At 33.2% G+C, this 20,533-nt stretch overlaps 1 protein-coding gene and 1 non-coding gene across 3 annotated transcripts; one reads left to right on the top strand and one right to left on the bottom strand.

Moving 5' to 3' along the window:
• Positions 1-4,559: 4,559 nt before the first annotated feature.
• Positions 4,560-8,229, bottom strand: LOC114168190 (BTB/POZ domain-containing protein At3g22104). 2 transcript variants are annotated; one of them, XM_028052928.1, is made up of 3 exons: positions 7,561-8,229; positions 5,329-6,435; positions 4,560-5,186 (listed from the first exon to the last, which is right to left on the bottom strand). In XM_028052928.1, exons 1-3 carry the CDS (start codon positions 7,624-7,626, stop codon positions 4,731-4,733), a joined length of 1,629 nt encoding a protein of 542 aa, XP_027908729.1. In that variant the 5' UTR covers positions 7,627-8,229; the 3' UTR covers positions 4,560-4,730. The 2 variants fall into 2 exon arrangements, with proteins under 2 accessions (XP_027908729.1, XP_027908730.1); XM_028052929.1 differs by lacking the exon at positions 7,561-8,229 and adding an exon at positions 6,596-7,115.
• A 350-nt stretch (positions 8,230-8,579) lies between these two features.
• On the top strand, positions 8,580-8,661 carry TRNAS-CGA. The gene has a single exon. It is a non-coding gene; the product is annotated as a tRNA-Ser (tRNA).
• Positions 8,662-20,533: the final 11,872 nt, after the last annotated feature.

Raw genomic sequence — 20,533 nt, 5'->3', positions numbered from 1 at the left:
TTTTAATATATAAATTTTGAAATTAAATTTAACAAACATAATTGTTAACTTAAAATATTTAAATTCGGTCCAATTTTGATCTAGCCAACTCGATCAAATTTAGTCAAATTTTGGTCGGCGTAAATTTAGTCCAATTTGGCCAAATTTAGGTCGGAACCAACTCAATCACATTCAGGCAAATTTTAGTCGGTGTTGACTTGACCAAAGTTTTAAAAATTTCGATCGAAGTCAACTTGGCCAAATTTGGACGAATTTAAGACCATGTCTTCTCGATCATGCCTTTCTGGGTTGTCAGGCTAGTTGGGTCCGTCTGCATCATTAGGCCGGTCGGGCACGTCAAGGTCATCAGTCTTGCTCGACTCGTCTGAAATGTTGTGTCGGCCTCGGTCGTCGACTCGATCCATCTGGGTCGTCTAGCTCTTTTGGGTCGTTGGAACGGTTGAGCCGTCTGGGTTGTCGAGCTTGTTTTGGTAGTTGAGCCCATTCGACCTGCCTTGATCGTTGACCTATCTTAACCATCGGCCTGCCCGACCCATCTATGTCGTCGGGCCGACCCAACCTAATTGGATTGTTAGGCCGACTCGATCCGTGTATGTCGTCAGGCCGACCCGACCCGTCTAGGTCATTTGGGTCATCTGAGCCAAATTGACCCCTCTAATCCTGAACAATGAGAAATTTCACAAATTATGAAATTTTAATTTTCTTTCTTTTTGAGTGAATTTCAAATTCTACTATTTTAGTAATTTGAAATACCTTCTTAAAATTCCACAATTTCAATTTCATTTTAATTTCTTCGTCCAAACAAGTCATTTTACTTAAAAAAATTCAAATTCTCCAAATAAATGAATTACTCTTTTAAATTGCCTCATCCAAACACACCACTAAGTATTTGTACGATTTGATACGTTACAACTCAAACAACCTAAAACATCGTTCAACAAGGTCACAAAAATTAACCTCATTATGTTAAAAGAATTATATCTATTTATTTTTAAAGTTGAAAGACCAAAATATATTAAAATTTGAGAAAATAAATAAATTCCAATTTTCTATGTAAATTCAGATACTAAAAAGATATTTTATAATGAACATTATAAAACTAGCAAGTTCCTCCAAATATCATCATCATCAGCTAGATGCCAAATCCTTAACTTGTTCCCCATAAACAAGGTAACTTGAGAACCTTACAAACATGAATGGAATAAAATCCTTAATTACAACTGTTAAGACATCTTTGTCACCAATTTTGTAATAAAATGACGTCCTAGTCAGTGTTTTCTACTTCATAGTGGCACTGAGGAAGATGCTAACTGTGTCGTTGTGTGGTCACCCTGTCCCCTTGGCCTTACATGCTCTAATGAAGAAGGTTGCTATAGTTAGCGTAAAATCTGGGTTTGTTTCCCTCTGCAGTTTTCACTGTCACTGTCTCAACGTCCTAAAAGTCATCTTTTATGTGCCGTAACGAGCAAGACATGCACTGTTTAAGAAAACCAAGTTGGTAGTTTAATGTACTTACTTAACACAAACCAAGTTCCTAGTGTAGTTTATTTAGTTTTCTTTGGTCTTCCTTGAGAATTCCGTGTTTGCATGTGTCGTCAGAATATATATACTGTTTAGTGTGTATTAAACTTAGTATGAAACTCGCGATTTGTGGCAACCGATGCAAGAAACGTTGCTGAATATATATATAAAGGTTTAATCTCTCGTTGCATTTCCCTTAGACGCCACTCTTCTGCATCTTTCGAGGTCTATGTACGTTATATCATAATGATGCAAAAATGGAGTTTGAAATTCAAGAACAAAGGGTTGTTTATGTGGTTGACTCTCCATAAGTCTCACACGAGTATCAGAGTTTAGGTTTTTCTGGCCAAATTATAGAAGAGAGAAAAAATAAAATGATTTTAGTTATTCTACACCGTAAAATATAAAAACAAATTCTTAAGAAAAATAAAGTGTATGAGGAACAGAAAAAACATTCACAGTGTGTGGTTGAGGTCCAGTATATTAAATGGAGTTCCAGTAGCTTCTTTAGTTAGTCCCACAAAAACATGTGCTGTGTTTGAGACATGGCCTATATGTACCAAAATATTCGATAGGTAGACAAAAGAACATTATTATATATTTATTTGTTGAGACAATTTTCTGCATGGACCAAACAGCATATGATACAATAGCCAAATACAACTAATAATGCCTAGTGCATATTTGGATTAGTATATGGACACAAATGTGCCGAAAGCTTCCTATGAATTTGGTTGGATTAATTAGTTTGTAATACTTTAAATACTAGTTATAATTAATATAATTTTTAACTCTAATTACACTTTACTTATATGATAAATTAGTTAATAAGATAATAGTTGCAGATAAATCAAATATTTAAAAAAGTTAGTTAATAGAAAACAATAATACACTGGTTTCTCTCCGTGTCTTCAAAATACATTTATGATCATTAATTTTAAAATTTTAAAATGTATTAAAATTATCTTTAATGTATCAAAATAGTATATTTTTAATACTCAGCAGAAAATAATATAAAAAAACTTAACAGAAACTAGACTCGTTTTCTTATTAGACTTTCTCTATTTGTTTTTAACATTTATTCAACCTCTTCAAGGGTAAAGTACACGATGTAGTAATCTTTAAACTATAAGTATCAACCTAATTATCTATGAGTCAAGTCTTAATTTTTGTTGGGATACATTCAATAAATAAAATCTTTTGAAAGACGCTACGTATGCCAAATTATCTAATGATAATATCAGAGAAGATATATACAAGTAAAAATAATAAATTCATGTCGATTAAAATGTTAATTATGTAAATTTAATTTTCTCGATTTCATGTAATATTGAATTTCATCCTCTAGATGGAAAACTTCAACTTAAAAGGAATGTGTTTCACATGAGAATGCTTTCTTTTGTTTTCATTTTAATTGTCAAGTGATTGGTGTTAGGAAAATAAGAGAGTGTCATTGAAAATAAAATCTAAATTAAATAAAGAGTGTTCAGGAAATGAATTTGTTGACTAGACATAATTAATTAAATCTTATTTCTATTTAGACCATTGTATATGTCTCTTTTTTTTTCTTATGTTTAAGTATGAAAAAGTACAAGTTTTTTCGAGTATCAATATTTTTTCAAAACAAGAAAATTATAATGTTTATTTTTCAAGTAAATAATTAAAAGAAAAAAAAAGTATTAAACAATTTTATATTATCCGGCAATCACAAACTATTATATTTGATAACTCTCTTAATTTTGATAATATCTCTTTTCAATTCATTATGTTGTATGAATAAATTCATGTTAGACATAACTATCATTATATGTATATTTTATTAAAAAAAAAGAAAAAAAATGGAAAATGATAAAAAGACTCAGAGAAAATTACATCGTATTCGTATACAAAGTAAAAAAAAAAAAATCTATTAGGAACAAAATCCATGATTTTCTTAAGGAAAATCATTTCATACTTTAAATTTCTTATATTAAAGAAAAAACAAATTTTCAACAATCTTTTCACATTTCAAAACAGACTTTAATTTTTAGAAGATTTTATTTTGGACAAATCGGTATTAATTTTCCTCCCTATCCTTATCATCCTTATCAGGTCTCCTAATTTGAAGTTACTCATGGTCTTTAGTATTATAATCTTTCTTCTTCACAGTATTTTAGCTCGTTTAAAAATTATTTTCAAAACAATTCTCCTCTTATGTAAAATGATTAGAACGACTTATATTTCACAAAATGGAAGGTTCAGTAACTAGTACCTTTAGTTTATGACGATGATAATGTATTTTGGCTAGTCGATGTGGGACATTTTTGTTACGCCTAATACAGACAAGCGTGAAGATGGAGCTGCATAAACGAGAGTGACCAGTTCCACCTCTTCTAACTCACGATCAATTGCATTATTACCAATTTGCAACGCAGATGGGACCTCCATGCACATTCCACATCTTACAACTAATCTTTCTCGTGATTGGTTTGGAATTTGAGTCAACACCAAGAAATTCTTTATCCTAACAAAGTACTATTCAATTAAGTATATTACAACACTTCAGCAATCAGCTTATTACATTTTCCTTGAATTCATCTGACACGCTTGCAAATTCAGGTAGTGGTGGCTGGTGATAATAGTAACTTCTTTGTAACTTATGCGTGTCAACTACTGCATTGTCTTCATCTAGGGGCAAGCCAACAAACAATGATTTTATTGGTTGAAACTTGATGTGAAACCGTCTTTCTGCCATGCTTCTATTTGCAGTTGAAGGGTCAACTTTGATTTACTAGTTACAACGAATCAGAGATTGATGAATGTTATTGGATTCCTAACAATGAAGAGTGATAAATTCAAAGATCAATGTTCCTAATTTGAAGGGGGTGCTTGAAAGTTGCATTATGAGAAATGTGGTTAGTACACAGTTAGTGTAAGTAATGGTCTAATTGGTCATCACTTTTTGATAGTATTATTACGATAAGACTCTTTTTAAAGTAATCTAGGAAGAACATGATGTGTTTCTTATACAGGGTTATTGTCCAGACTCTAATCTCAGATTCTTTGAAGTCTCTTCCATTATTTAATGACTGTACAATCAATATCACTGTTCTTAGTTACGCAGAAAAAATTAAAAACTACAGACACACAACTCATTCCTGTGCTGTACAGATGTGAAGATTACAGGGGAAAATAAACAAAAATCCAACAGCAAAAAAATGTGCCATGACTCATGAGCATAGCTTTGGCAAAGATTTTGCATAACTATTGCCTGATGCTTTTGATTTTGTGATCTTTGCCATTTGGACTTGCATTTTTCTACAGAATTTCTCTAATTCCATGACCCTCCACTGCATTCCTTGTAAATGTGCTTTGAGTTTCTCATTATCGGTAGAAAGATCAAAATTTCCAGCATACAACACAACCTGTTCACTGGTTTTATCTTTCTTTACCTTTTGAGCAGCCCCACTGGAGCTGCAAGGTGAATCGTTGTATGAACTTGTACTGGGAGTAACATGGAGTAAATTTTTTAGCTTAGATTGTTGAGAGATAAGAGCCTGAACTGCGGATTTTGAAGGAAATTTCTTGTTCTGAGATAGGTGTATGCAAGCTTGAGGTGAAAGCTTCTCATAGTTTAAAACACAGCATATCTTCACTCGTTCTTCCTGTGACAATTGAGCATGTACCTATAACAATAATAGTCAGTTCAACAGTTCAACGACATTATATTTTCATAGGCCATGAATTTAGAGGCAGATTCAGTTTTCTTACTGTTACACATGTTTCCAAATTTAAATTACAAAGTAACTATTAGTAAATAATGTATACCTCAAGATACATGTCCATTGCATGGTAGATCTCATCATAAGAATCTCTTGCAGAATCTGGAAGTGCTGTGGCAAGAGCCAAGAACTTGGAAATTTTCAAACAAGGATCAGGGGCTATTTCTGCTGTGTACAAATCTATTAAGCTAGCAACTTTCTTCATCCGAATGGGAGTGACTGCACCATTTCCTCTTCGCAAGAATGCCTTCAAAATTCTCAAAACAAGGTTCACATCATACAAGTAGCTTATTCCATAAGGAGATGGAACAAGCAAATTGTCCAGGGTTGCTTGATCCAATTGGGAACCAATCATAGTCTCCAACTTGTTCCTGCTACATTTGCTTATATTTAAACCTAAAGTAACCCTCAGAATCCCAAACAAAGTCTTGCAAGGAACACAACTTAGATCCATACCATAATGCATATCTATGACCATTTCTATTATCTTGCTCTTCTCCTCTGTAGTAGAAGTGGAAAATTTAGCCTTCTGATAGTAGAGAAGAAACTTACTGATCAAAACATGGTCCATCTTTCGCAAAAGCATTGACTTAACCAACATTGCAACCAACAAGGGACTGAAAAAAAGGAGATCTTCAAACCACCATGTCAAACGAGTGAAACTTGTTTTTACACTCTCAGTGCTCTTAGAGTCACATGAAAACCGAATCCAAGAACTATCTGTGGAACTAGTTGATGGACAAGGACTTGCTTCACTAGCCAAAACCAGCCTCCCCACAATAGTGTCCAAGCATCTTTCTACCATCTCCGAACAATCTAGAACTACCAAATTCTGGCACTGCTTCAGAGCAATCAAAACATCTGACCAAGTCCAATAGTTGATCTCATGGAGTGACTTTTCAGTTAGCTCCAATAAGTTACATACATCAGCCACAGGTTCCTTCATTTCCATGTACTCAGCAGCACAACGCGCAAGGAACAAATTCGAAGGACTTATATCAGCTGTTCCATTGTTGTAACAGAACTTCAACATAAGCTCAAAACCTTCTGCACCTCCTGGAAAATCATGAAATATTACTTTAAGCTTTCCTATGGCACCACCAGCCTTTCCAAATAATCTAGCAAACTTGTTTGAATACTGTGTAATAACAGTCTGCAAAAAGCACCCATTTCAGACCAAGTTAGATGAACAGATAATGCACCATGAAACAACTAGATAAAGAAGAAATTTCAGCAAACAGTTAAAGGGCGATTATTTTATTTTACTTTTGTGGAAAAAGCAATCAGAGAAAGTGGTAGATTTAATCAGATACCAAAATAAGTCGCCAAAAACATGGAATCACAGGAGCACATAGACTGAAAAAGGACAAGTGAAAAAAGGGAAACGGAGAGAATGAAGGGAAAGTTCCACTCCAATTAAAGCTCTGAAACCAAAGGAATGGATTGGAGTCGTTATGGACAATAAATTATAAGTGTGAGCAGGAAAACCTCTATTCATAAATCATCTGGCATGGAAGGATATAGAAAGCAAATAAATGGCACGAAAGCAACCCTCGGTCCCTCTCAGAAAAAAATGTGAATAAAACAAACAAAACGAAGGTGAGAACATTTAAGGCTCAGAAGACCATGGCAGCAGCATTTAATGTGACATGCAACATATAAAAATAAAAACAAAAAGAAAAGATGAAAAGGTGATTCATGCTTGTGGTCAGTAAAAATGGAGATGGAAATTATTGCTGGGATGGACACACAGAAGTTGCCCCACCTCACTGCTATGTAGGTGCAAATTAATGATGGGCGGAAAGCTACATACACGAATCATAAAGTAGCTCAGGGTGAGCCACTACTACTACTACTAGCTAGAAAGCACAAGAGAGAAAGAAAAATTAAAGATTGCAAAGTATAAAATCATTGAACCATAATTACTCTATATTCATGAGTATAGCAGCATTTAGCATGAACTCATTCAACTGAAAACATCAACCATCGACCAAATATGATGAAAAAATTAACCATGTGACTATGTTTCAGCATAGATATTAGATGCTAGATCCTATAAACAAACCTAAAGGAAAGGAAAAATAAAAAAGGAGAAAGGATTGAGAATTTACAATAAAGGTAAAAACATAGAAGAAGAATAAAAATGAAAAAAGTGAAGCATTGTCCAACAAAGTTCTCTCTTTTATTTGTGAATAAAGCTTTGAAACAAAACAAGTAACAAGATTTTCAAAAACAGGAGTGTTGAGCCAAGCGATAAAGAAGGTAGAGAAAGGGTTACCTTGTCCACCATGAAGGTCTCTTCTCCATTTACATCCACTTCAAGGTTGCAGCAGCAAGCTTCCATAACTTAAATAAATAAAGACAAAAAAAAAAAAAAAAAAAACTAAAGCACAACAACACAAATCAAGGGTCTTGTGAATTGGCTTTCTGGGACTTATCTTACACGAAAGATAATCCAAGAAAGGGAGATTCATGAGAAAGCCAAACTGGGAAGGGAAGAGGAAGAAGGAGTAACAAGATCATATTCTGAGACTAAGAAGAAGACAAAGCAAAAGTGGTCATAACAGTGGGTGGTACTAGTCAATTGGCGCAGAAGTAATGTGGTTCTCCACAGGACACAACAAAGACAAAGCTCGAAGTGAATGAGAAGCAACAAGGCATATAAAGACAGAAGGGTGAAATATAATATGTGTGGACGGGTTATGAGTCAGAGAGAGCACACACCACAACGCAAGCAAGAAGAGAGAGAGAGAGAGAGAGAAATAATTATATTTTGGTATGTGAATTTAGATATAGATAGCCTATTATTATACCATAATATAGCACCGAACCTTCTGACATTCCTGCAAAAATAATATTACTATAGGCTCTTAAATAACAGCATATTTTATGACTAATTCTGAATTCTTTTTCTACAGCAAGTCAGAGGGAAAATTAAGAAAAATAAGACTTAGAACTTAAGCTTTATATCTGGCTTGACCCTTTCTCATGTTTGTTCCATCTTCAGTGCTGCAATGCAAGAGTTTTATATCTGTGCACCAACACCACCATGAGGGTCCAATATTTTAGTGGCCTAGGTGCCCCCACACCTCTCCCTTTTTCTTTCTTTCTCTGTCAACTGTCATGTAATTGACTAAATTTACCATGTACACCTTCTTTTTTTTCTGGGCATGTGCTTCTTCTGGGACCAATTCAAGTCCTTTTATTTACCCCACCAAGCCACCAACCAGTTCCATGACAAGTTTTTAGGTAAAATTATTTATAAAATAGTAAAGGTAGTGAATAATATCAACAAATGTCGATATGTCCGAGTGGTTAAGGAGACAGACTCGAAATCTGTTGGGCTTTGCCTGCGCAGGTTCGAATCCTGCTGTCGACGTTTTCATTTTTTTCTTATTTCTTCTTATTTTTTCTTATTTCTTCTTATTTTTTCTTATTTCTTCTTATTTTTTCTTATTTCTTCTTATTTTTTCTTATTTCTTCTTATTTTTTCTTATTTCTTCTTATTTTTTCTTATTTCTTCTTTAGTTTTGTAACCCACGTCTTCATTTACTATGTTTCTTTTCTTTATTTTATTATTTTTCTATTACTATTTCTAGTGAAAAAATGTGTGTCAATTTTTTTTATAATAACAAAAATAATAAAATTTTTATTATATACTTAAATATAATAATTTTGACAATATTATTGTAAAAAATTATTTTGGTTTAAAAAATGTTAAATTTAAAAGATAATAATGAAAAGAAAATGTACATTATGAAGAGAAATTTTTCATTTATAGTAGTAGAGATTACTAGTAAAAATATAATCATTATGGCGTATGTATGTCAATTTTTTTTATGATAAAAAAGTAATAAAATAATTATTACTATAATTATAAAATTAAATATAAACAATTTTTACAATTTTATTATAAATAATTATTTTAATTTTAAATAAAAGAATGTTAATTTTAAAAAAATTACTTAAAAGTAAAATTAGTAAAATAATTATTTTAATTTAAAAGTAAAGATAAAAATAAAAAAAATAAATGTGTATAAAAAAATCGCTTTTATATAATAATAGTAATAATAATATTATTATTATTATTATTTCTATCGACAGTAAAGTATGAAAAATTTTCCCTGTCCCTTATTATTGTTTTTGGGTGATGAATGTTGATAAAATCTTCTATTTTAGAGTATGTTATTGGATAAATTTTCCGTACTTCAAGAGTAGTTTATATATTAAAATAAATTGGATAAGTTGTTATATGAGAATTTCTTTACGAAATTAATTTATTCATATGATAATTTTAATTTATAAAAAAATTAATTTTTTTTTTATAAATTTTGGTATAAGATGTTATAGAAAACTGAATTTGTTTCATAAACTTTGTTCTACCCTCTATTGTTTTGTTAATATTTTTTAAGATGTCATACGAGGTGGCAGATAGTATTGTAAAATTATTAGGATACTTTTTTTCTTGTCGGGGGAGGGACTGTAAGGGAGGAAAAAAAAGTTGGTGAATGAGTTGGAAGAATATATACATATAAATCGAATGCTTATGGGGAGTTTAAGTGTTAACGATATTGCTATTCTCAATGTTTCTCTTGTGTTAATGATTTTGCTATTTTCGATGTTTTTCTTTTGGAAAGTGGAAATGCTCTTTTTCAACAAATGGTCATGAGATGGTGTCAAATTTTAAGAAGGGTGGGTGAGAGGAGTGGAAAGGAGGATGTGGGTACCATCTTCAATTCAATATGGTGAATACGTATTGTGTAGAGGTATTAGAAACTTAAAGTGTGGTTTCACATGAGAACACAATAGAGATTAATAAATGGTGAAACTTAGATAGATTATGACATGAAATTTGGTGGTTACAAAAACTAGGAGTATACAATCTAATTTTTGGTGTTTTGAAGCACAAAAATCCATGTCTCATGTTTTCTTTACTTGTGCAAAGGTAGATAACTTATGAAAACACCATAATGCTTGGGTGAGATGAGTATCTTGCTCTCCATGTTATATTGATCACATTTAGAAAAAATGAACTTTTAGAAAAAATGAATTTGAGGTGAAAAGTGGACATGGTAAGGAGATATGGTATTTTATCTAGTGTGCATTCTTATTGTGAGTGTTATAAAAGAGAAATGAAGTGGTGTTTAGAAATGAGATATGAGGAGGAATTGTTACAACAAATTAACTATATGGTTGATATGATAAGTGTTTTTTATGCTTAATTTATTAAAAATCATACTCATTTATTTAATTTCTTTTAAACATTAAGATGATTTTCATAGTTTTCTCTTTAGTTTTTACAAGTATAGGAAAGAGAGATTAACTATATTTTTATGGGTTAAATATGTTTTTGATCCTTTAACTTTCAGTGAATTTTGGAATTAGTCCATTTCGAAACTTTGAACCAATTTAGTCCTTCATCTTTCGAAATACGTGGATTTAGTACTTTTAATCAAATTTTGTTAGGTTTATTTGATGTTTTGTACACATTTCAGGATTGTATTTGAGTTGTTAATATTGTTTGACATATTTTTGCTTTAATGTTAAGTCAAACACTATTATGAAATACGTTTGAAATGTCAAGTAAAGTTAACAAAATTTGAATAAAAGGACTAAATCCACGTATTTTGAAAGATGAAGGACTAAATTGGTCTAAAGTTTCGAAATGGACTAATTTCAAAATTCATTGAAAGTTAAGAGACCAAAAACATATTTAACCCTATTTTTATTAATACATTTAAAATTTTAAAACTCTTTTGGTAGGTTTTACTGTGACTAAAAAATACGAGAACATAGTAATATGAAATATATTTTATTTTAATATGATTAAAATAATTATTTTATTTTATTTTAATATTTTGTTAAAATAAATAAAAAAAAAGTTTTTTATTGTTTACATCAATCAATTCATTACAAACTTTCTTTTTATTTGTTACCATCTTTCCATTAATTCAAACAACATCACATTTATCTCTCTTCTCCCTCAAATCTACTCATTTTCACTCCTCCAAATTCATCATTTAATCTAAGGACAATCCAATTCTTTAGAACAGAGGAAACAAATATATTTTACCCCTTATATTAGGTAAGTGCAATTTATTGTATTCTAATAATAATCCATAATTTTGAGTTTTAACAATAATTATTTTCAATTCTATCATCATTGAAAGCTACTTGTGATTTCTCTCATTGATTATATTATTTATGGTTTTGTCGGTAAAAACTTCTATTTTATGTACTTTCATTCTTATATAAGTGGACCTAATTGGTGGTTATTTTTATACTGCATGCAATGGACTTAACATGATGTGAACAAGTGGAAGATAAAAAAAGTTGACATGATTGTTGCTTAAGGTTATATACTTTTGTTCAATTATAATGATTTTTTTTCTTTCTTTTTCTTCATTTACTTATAATTGTGTTGATATATTTGACGTTTAATAAATAAATCAACTTATATGAATGTAGTTACTATGTCATCCAATGGATGACAACAATTGTTCGTGCTTATATTCAAATAAGTTAGACACATAATAATTTACTCATCTCAAATTACAAAGAATTTATGTCATTTTATGTACTGATTGAAATTATTATTTTTTGTCCAACATTTTGATAATCTTCGACCATTGCATTCATATTCAATTGTGTGCATAAGAAAGGCTTGTGCATAATACAATGTACCTTTGTACAATAAATTAGACTAGGTAGACTATGTTTTCTAAAATTATTGAATTATATATAGTATTTCTTTATTTTGAGTTATGGATATATTCTGCTTGTTGCTTTTTGTTATCTATAAATGTCCAAGATTAAAAATTATATGGAAACAAGACAAAAGAAAAAAATATTAAAATAAAATCCTACAAATACTACAGTTATGTCCAAATATGCAACTTATAACATACAATAGGCTACAATTAATGAAAAACATGTAGCTTATTCTTTGTATTTTTTTTTTAAATTGAAAAATTTTAAAAGAATACATAATGGTTCTATCCAAAAGCATAGTGGTCAACTAAACCAATCGTAGCCTATAGTCCTTTATAAGCTACGATTTTAGATCAAAGAGTAGTCTATTCCTCTACAAATTTTGAAAATATTAAATTTTGAAGGATAATAGGCTACAATTACATGGGAGAACCATAGCTTATTTTATATTATAGACTACGATTAATAATCATAGTCTAAATTAGGAGTGACAATATGGCCCGGCCTGTAACACCCCTAAGAAATATTACTTTTAAAATAAATATAATAAAGTAAATAACAAATTATTATTTGTCAAACCACATTCATAACAGTACATTTCCCAAAAACACGGAAAAATTAAAACCATGGAATCGCATACATTACAAATATTCGCGATTAAAATTTATTACAAACCATAAGATAACTAAAATAACAATACTCAAAAACATGAAAATATCAAAAGATTAAAGTCTTCAAATTCCCATATAATCCCGCTCTCTGAACTCAAGCGTCTCCTAGCTCACCTGTCAAATCATCTACTGCCGGATAACAAGTTATCTGATCATCGTCACACACAAACAGATAGGATGAGCTATGCATATATATATATATATATATATATATATATATATATATATATATATATATATATATATATATATATATATATATATACACACATACATACATACATACATACATATATATATATATATATAATAAAATATGACACCCATCCCAAAGGAAATAACATTACAAAAATATTTCATTATTTTCAAATTACCAATCCCTGATCTCATAGTCCTTCATGAGTCATATGCATGAAACTAAGTCTTGGGACTTTACTATGCTCCCACGAAACTAACTCATTTGTGGTCCAATCCTACGAGCTTATCTCGCTCGTAGTCTTGCCCTACAAACTCCTCGTCTATAGAAAAACCATCCAAACCTTCCCCGCTCGGACCCTGGCACGCACGTAATCACCATACTATGGACTCCTCGCCCAATAGTAGCCGATGGGAACAAAACGGTTCCTTGCCCATCGTGCGCCCGACGCATGTAATCACCATGCTAAGGACTCCCCGCCACTTAGTAGCCGACGAGAACTAACCAGTTCCATGCCCATCATGTGTCCCACCACCAAGCACATCCCAAACCCCTGTTGGACTTAGTCTATCAAGCCCAAACACAAAGGTAAGTGAACTTAGTCCTTCAAGTCCACTGATCAAGCAATAACCAATTTCACAACAACTCAAAACGTCTGGCGCTACCTAGACTCCGCTAGGCAGAAACTGGAAGCCAACCGTCGACGGCCAAACCCCTTCCGCCAGGCGCCAGAAGCTAAACAGGAGCTACGCTGCTCCGTCACTGCCTGGAGGACACAACCCTGTCGCCAGGCGCCTCCTGCGGACAGTGGCCACTGCCACTGATTTAGAACTCTATCTCTTGGCGGATCGCTTCGCACCGCCATACTAGTAGCGCAGTGCTACTGGTTTTTGGCACTTTTCACGGGTTTTAAGGAACCCCAAACTTGCAATGCATCTTTCACACAACAATCATAGCATTTTAAGACATAAGACCATAACTAGAATTCAATATGCATATGTCCAAATCAATTATTATCATGCCTTAATATGCCTCACTTGATTCACTAAAGAAACTAACCACAAAACATCATTATTATATCCACCAATTACACCATACAAGTTAATCAGTTTACATTCCCGTACCCAAAGTACTACAACATACACAATTATTTTCGATTCAATTATATCCTACACCCATCCTTTTCCTCATTGATTACCTTAAACCTGTTCTCATATTCAATATACTCGATTTCACAATTATAGTTTATTCTACTACATATTAATCACATTTTAGTTCATACTTCTTTCCTTTGATTACTATCAACTCTCCCTTTCACACACTAAAATGTTAACCTTCACCCAATTCTAAAGAGGAGAATTCTGACCACGAACCGAATTCGCACCGAAAAATCACCAGCTACTCCACAAGACCACCACTCGTAGAAAACATCACAAAACTCTCTTTGCCCTGATGTGTCGTCTGGCGGCAACCTAAGTGCCGCCAAGCGGTTCATGCCAATATTGGGTTCTACCACATTTTTTCCGCATCCCGTAGGATTCATAAACACCACAATTTCAGTTCACATTCAGACTGACAGGTTTTTACGTGCACATAGCATCCAGTTTTCATAATCTAATCATGTTAACTTCAATTTCCACATCAACATTGTCCAATCACAAAGATCTTCCACGTTTTTCAATCCCCATCCCATATAAACCCTAAACCCCCAATTCAAGCGAAAGTTCATGCAATGTTTCACCAATTATACATTTTCAGATAACAAATTACCATACCAAGGATTCTCATATCATAAGAATCACTTCCAAAATATCCTCACATCGCGAAAATACCATAATTTCGAGAGAATTGGAAAACCAGTTGGTGTCGCCTGGCGAGCAGTACATAGCCGCCAGGCGGTGCATAGCAGGAAACCCAGAAAATGGCTCTGGAGGTATGAGTCGCCTGGCGGGCCTTCAATGCCGCCAGGCGGTTTCTGGAAATTTCCAGAAACCTGATAGAATTGAACGCAATTCCAATTTACACAGTCATATCATTCAGAATAGCACGAAAACATATAAATGACATACAACACACATAATTAACTCCCCTAACATGGATTAAAGCTTCCCTTGAGTGATTTTGTGCTTTTTCCGTTGCTTCCCAAAACAATCTTCCTTGGTTTCTCTCAATCCAGCCTCAAAGATCCACTCACACTCTCAATTCCACACCGAATTTCACACCCTTTGCCTATCCCACAATGACCATCGCAGAACCTTTCTCCCTCTTTATCACTTAGTTTTTTAATCGTGTGTTAATGATGAATTCAAGTCCTAAAACGAAAATTTCCTATTAATGGGGTTAATTATCATTCAAGCACTCTAAATGGATTGTTTTCCAGCCACCCTTGGCTGCTAGGATTGCTAAGGTTTCCTTTAACCCTTCAACTTCAAACCAAAACTAAAAATAGTAAAAATAAAGTTCAATTCGGGTTCTCCAAGGCTTCAGTTATTATAACATTTAGCAACATGATTAACATATATTAAATAGCAAAAATAAAGTTCAATTCGGGTTCTCCAAGGCTTCAGTTATTATAACATTTAGCAACATGATTAACATATATTAAAAATAATACTAAGCTTAATAACACATAATGGCATACATAGGGACTCGAACCCAAGTCCTTTTACACAAAAAAGTACTCTCAACCACTTGAGCTAATACTTTTCCACGTCACACCTTCCGCATTTATTGCCTTAATGGCTTCTACTACCCGCATTTATTAAATAATTATTTAACTAATTATTTAAATCTCTCAGGTCTTACACGGCCCGACCTGTTTAGGCCTAACCCATATAAGTACGAGTCCGCGGGCCTGCGGGCCAACCTGTCTTTTTTTAAAAAAAATCTTATGATAAAACTTTCAATGTTCAACAAATTGGGAAACTTTAACAAGTTTACAAAATTAAGAAAAGACTTTCAGAAGTTGGATGATAAATTGATAATTCAACATTTTCATCATATTCTTATTCGTACTTTGACATACATGATGTATTATTCAAATTTTAGCACATTCAAAAATACATACAAGAATTTGGAACGTTCATGCAAAAGTCCAGAAGGAAAGTAACTGATATACACAAGTGCAACTTTTTTTCTGTGGTCAAGTAGGCCAGCTCATGCGGGCTGCGGGTTGGGCTTCTACGGGCCAACGGGCTCAATGTCTTGGCTCGCCTTGCACTTTTTATGGGCTTATGGGCCGACCCGTCGGACCAGACCCATATTGTCACCCCTAGTCTAAATGTCTTATTTATTTACTATGGTACGTTGGCCATAGTCCAACGTCCACAAAAATCATAGTTAAATACTTACGCTACAATAGTGAGTTTATATGATTAACAAATTTGAGCCTAATAAAGGGATGACTTGGGGACGTCTACACTTTGGAAAAGTTGAGTAGGAATGCTTTTAGTTTATAATTAAAACTTCATTGGGAGGTGGAGACAATCCAAGCTAGAAAACTATATTTGAGGGCTACACACAACCCCCCTTTTAAGTTATTTGTGACCGCCTCAGTGAAGTCGCCCATCTCATTGGCCTTTCCTTAACATATTCAACCAAAGACCTTACTAATCATTTCGCAGTAGAGATCATACGCCTTCATGGCAACCCACGCACAATCAATTCAATCCATAACCTCATTTTTCTTAGTTCATTATGAACCAAACTGTTCAAAACACAAGGCATAAAGTTACATTATAGCATGTCCTACCACCCTGAAACCGACAGTCAAATAGAAGCTGTAAATCAGAGTTTGGAAACATACTTTTGTTGTTTTGCAAGCGACCAGCCACACACTTGGTTTTGCTTGCTCCACTAGGCTGAATACTCGTACAATATTAGCCATCACTTTGTCGTCAATGTGCCTCCTTTCCAAGTCATTTTTGGTCGCACATCACCAACACTTCATGACTATCTTACCTTGACCAACACCCCAACACCACTGGTTGAGGAGTTTCTTCAACCTGTCACCATCTTCTACACTAATTTAAACTCACTCTTACCACACAACGTTGTGTTTCTTTATGAAAACCACAAGTAGCTACCAATGACGTTTGAATTCGAAACAAATTCATTATTATACCTTAAAATGACTGATTATAATTACAAGTCAATAAACTACACTTATGTAGCAACATAGGGGACAAAATATTTTTTCTTCCATCGTCCAAAGCATTTGGTGGCGTATGCTTGAATGTCATCACACTGATTGTCTTCATAAGTGAGTTGGGGGTCTATGAACTCATATATACATCACTCAACCACATATTGTTACTGACACCAAACATATACTTGGACAAAAAACATTTATTTAATATAAGTAACTAGATAAATCAATTAAACATAAAAAATGATTTAAATGTTTATATCACCCTAACTGAAAAAGGGTAATATTTAGTTATTCTCTCCTTGATGCAAACTCTAAGACATATTGCTCATGCAAGTACAATGGGATGTCAATGTCTCTCCCAAATACATTAGAATCCCATGGAATCTCCATTAGCTTATCACTTATGATGTCAACAAGTTGGTTAATTCACTAAGAGGATTTTTCAAAGATATTGAAATCTTATATGGAAAAAAACAATTTGACTGTGAACATAAATAATATGTAAACTTAAAAATGGTGAATTGCATGGTGGGCTTTGGAGTTCGTATTGAGGGGTCAAAAATAGAACCAACAAAATCTCTAGGCCATGTGAGAAAAGATTGAAATACTGTTAAGACTTAAGACTTTGACAAGTGTACCAAGTCATGCAAGTAATAAAAATGGTAAGTCCAAGTATCGTTTTTCCACGGGAATTGCGTTTGTTTAGTTAACTAGGTGTACTTACTAATTTAAGCGTTGAATGTAACCATTAATTAATTTGAAACAAGTGAAAACATAAAGATTTCTAAACTTTAAAGTGATAAAATACCAAGGCAAAGACTCATTGGGGTTGGAATTCATGACCAAAACTCTAAGCAAGCACCTCACAATATAAATCTCTCATCTACTCAAGCATTGACATCAAAGGTATTCAATCCCTAATCCCTTAGGGGTAGGTTTTGAACTTTTATGTAAAAAATACTAATCCCTTAGAGGTTTAAACACAAAAGACACATTAAAAACGATGTCTAGAATGACCAAAAGCTTTAGTCTATGTCTAGAACCAAACCTTTAGGTTGTTCTATCCATGTCTAGGGTTTCAAAACACTTTCCAATGATTAGATACCACCCAAAACGCATAGATATTCCATCATGCACGAAAATAATTTAGATAGAACACAAAAGCAGTGAAAGAGATTCTATTGCATAGATGAAACTATAATGAGTTTAGGTACATTACATCCAACCCCAATGAAATGGAGTTTAGTTACTCCTATACATCTAGAGTATAAATGGAGTTGGAATGGTAGAATGGATGAACAAAGATTGATCCTTTAAGCTCCAGAAGTGTCTCTGCCTTCGTCTTGAGTTACAACAGTGTTCCTCCCACCAAAAAATGCCTTTTTGTTCGAGTCTCGACACTTTTAATGTTTGAGCAAAAAGATAAACTCGTTGGGCCAACATTCATTCTCGCTGGGCTAGTGAGTCTGGTTCGTTGGGCTAATGAGTCTGGTTCGCTGCGCTAGTGAGTTTGGTTAGCTGGGCGAGTACATCCAGCTAGCTAGGCGAGTGGCTCCAAGCAGCAACTAGTGAAATTTTCTCAAATCTTTCATTCTTTTCTACAAAAGTCCACAAACATCAAAGTAAACATGTTTTTGAAATAAAATAACAAAATCCTAAATTCTTTCATGAGATTAACACAAAAATACACTAATAAAAGACAATTAAGAGGTTCTAAGAAGTGTAAACAATAGGTAATTATCACACTTATAAACTCCCCCAAACTTGAATTTTTTTCATGTCCTCATGGAAAGAAAAACTATCAAAACAGCAAAGAGAAGCAAGGCTAGCCTGATCAACACAAAAAGAGAAGCATATGATATCAACTCACACTATCCTTGTCACAAAATAGAGAAAAGTCTTTTGCATTTCAAAGAGTGAACATGGAATGGTGCTTTTATCAACACAAATCCTTAAACCAGAAGGATATATGGCACAGAGGAAAGAGAATCATCACAACTAGGGATGTCAAAAAAATCCGTACCTGCGGGTATCCACGGATAAAACCCGCAACGGGTAGGAAACATATATTAAAAATGGATACCCGCTACCCGCGGGTACGGATATTTTTGATACCCGCATGTTAACGGGGCGGGTACGGGTATCATAGTATCCGTACCCGTGGATACCCGTACCCGCTAAACATTAATTAACCCTGACACACACACACACACACACACACACACACATATATATATATATATATATATATATATATATATATATATATATATATATATATATATATATATATATATATATATATTAGTTGGCTTAATTTTTTTTAAGTTGCACATCTTGTCTTCTATCTTCATTCTTCAAACTTTAAGTATTGGTATGTTGTCTTCTTCTAAGTACATCCCTTGACATTCTTCTCTTTCCTTTATTTGAAATTGGGCATATACATGAAATCCTATGTAGACAATGACGTTTATGGTATGCTTGTTGTCAAATGATGGAATCAAAATAAGAATATTTGACATGTGACAATTGGGGTTTATTATTTGTTTATTTTGTTTATTTTTTAGGAATCAATTGGAGAAAATGGACTTTTTGATAAAAACACTAATTAAAAAAATTTCATTGTGTTGAAAGTCATTTTATAATTACTTTTATAATTATTTGGACTTGTATAGACTTTAGTTTATTTGAACTTTATTTAAAATTTATGACACAGATGTATTTTATTTCGTTTTATTTGAATTTATGATTAAATATTTATTTCTTAAATAATTTTGTAAATATCTACGGGTACCCGTGGATACCCGCGGATATGAAAAAAATAGGCGGGTACCTGCATAACAGATACCCAACAGATATGGGTACGGGTACGGGTACGGGGCGAATATTTATCCAGCGGGTAGGGTACGGGGGAGCTACTACCCGTACCCTACCCGCCCCGTTGACATCCCTAATCACAGCTTTCACCATGGTAGTGTTTCACTCAACTGACAAACAACTCAAACTCAGCATGTCAGAAAACTATTTCATCAACCTTTGCACTTCATCTCAAAAACACTTCACACAACTTGATTTAGATCAAAAGGTCTTTAAGGGTTGTAGCTTGGCTTGGCTAGAAGAAACATGGTTTTTCTTGGATTCAAAGACACCACATGAGAAGAAGAGAACAAAAATATGCATAAATCATTCATCAACATCCTCTACCTTCATATAAAAAAATAGGCCTTCATATCCTTCTAACCTCATTTTTATCTGTAGCAACCTCTTTGCTTGCCTTTTTCTTTTCTTCATTCATTTTCTCTTTCTTTTTTTTTCTTCTTTTTTCGTTTTAAAGAGATATTCAAACATTACTAAAAGGCATTCTCAACCAATTCACCCCTTACTCCCTCACACAATTTTCCCCCAAACTTAATCCCAACTTATACCCTCATAACATACTATTTGTTCTCTTCTTCTAGGGTGTGGGTAAAGATGTATTTCTTTTTATAGGCTTAGGGGTCACACAAAAATTTATAACAAAGCT

Source organism: Vigna unguiculata, chromosome 11 (assembly GCF_004118075.2).
Source record: "Vigna unguiculata cultivar IT97K-499-35 chromosome 11, ASM411807v1, whole genome shotgun sequence".
NCBI classification, from domain to species: domain Eukaryota; kingdom Viridiplantae; phylum Streptophyta; class Magnoliopsida; order Fabales; family Fabaceae; genus Vigna; species Vigna unguiculata.
The sequence above is the reverse complement of the archived record's forward strand: the minus strand, read 5'-3'. Positions and strand labels throughout refer to the sequence as shown.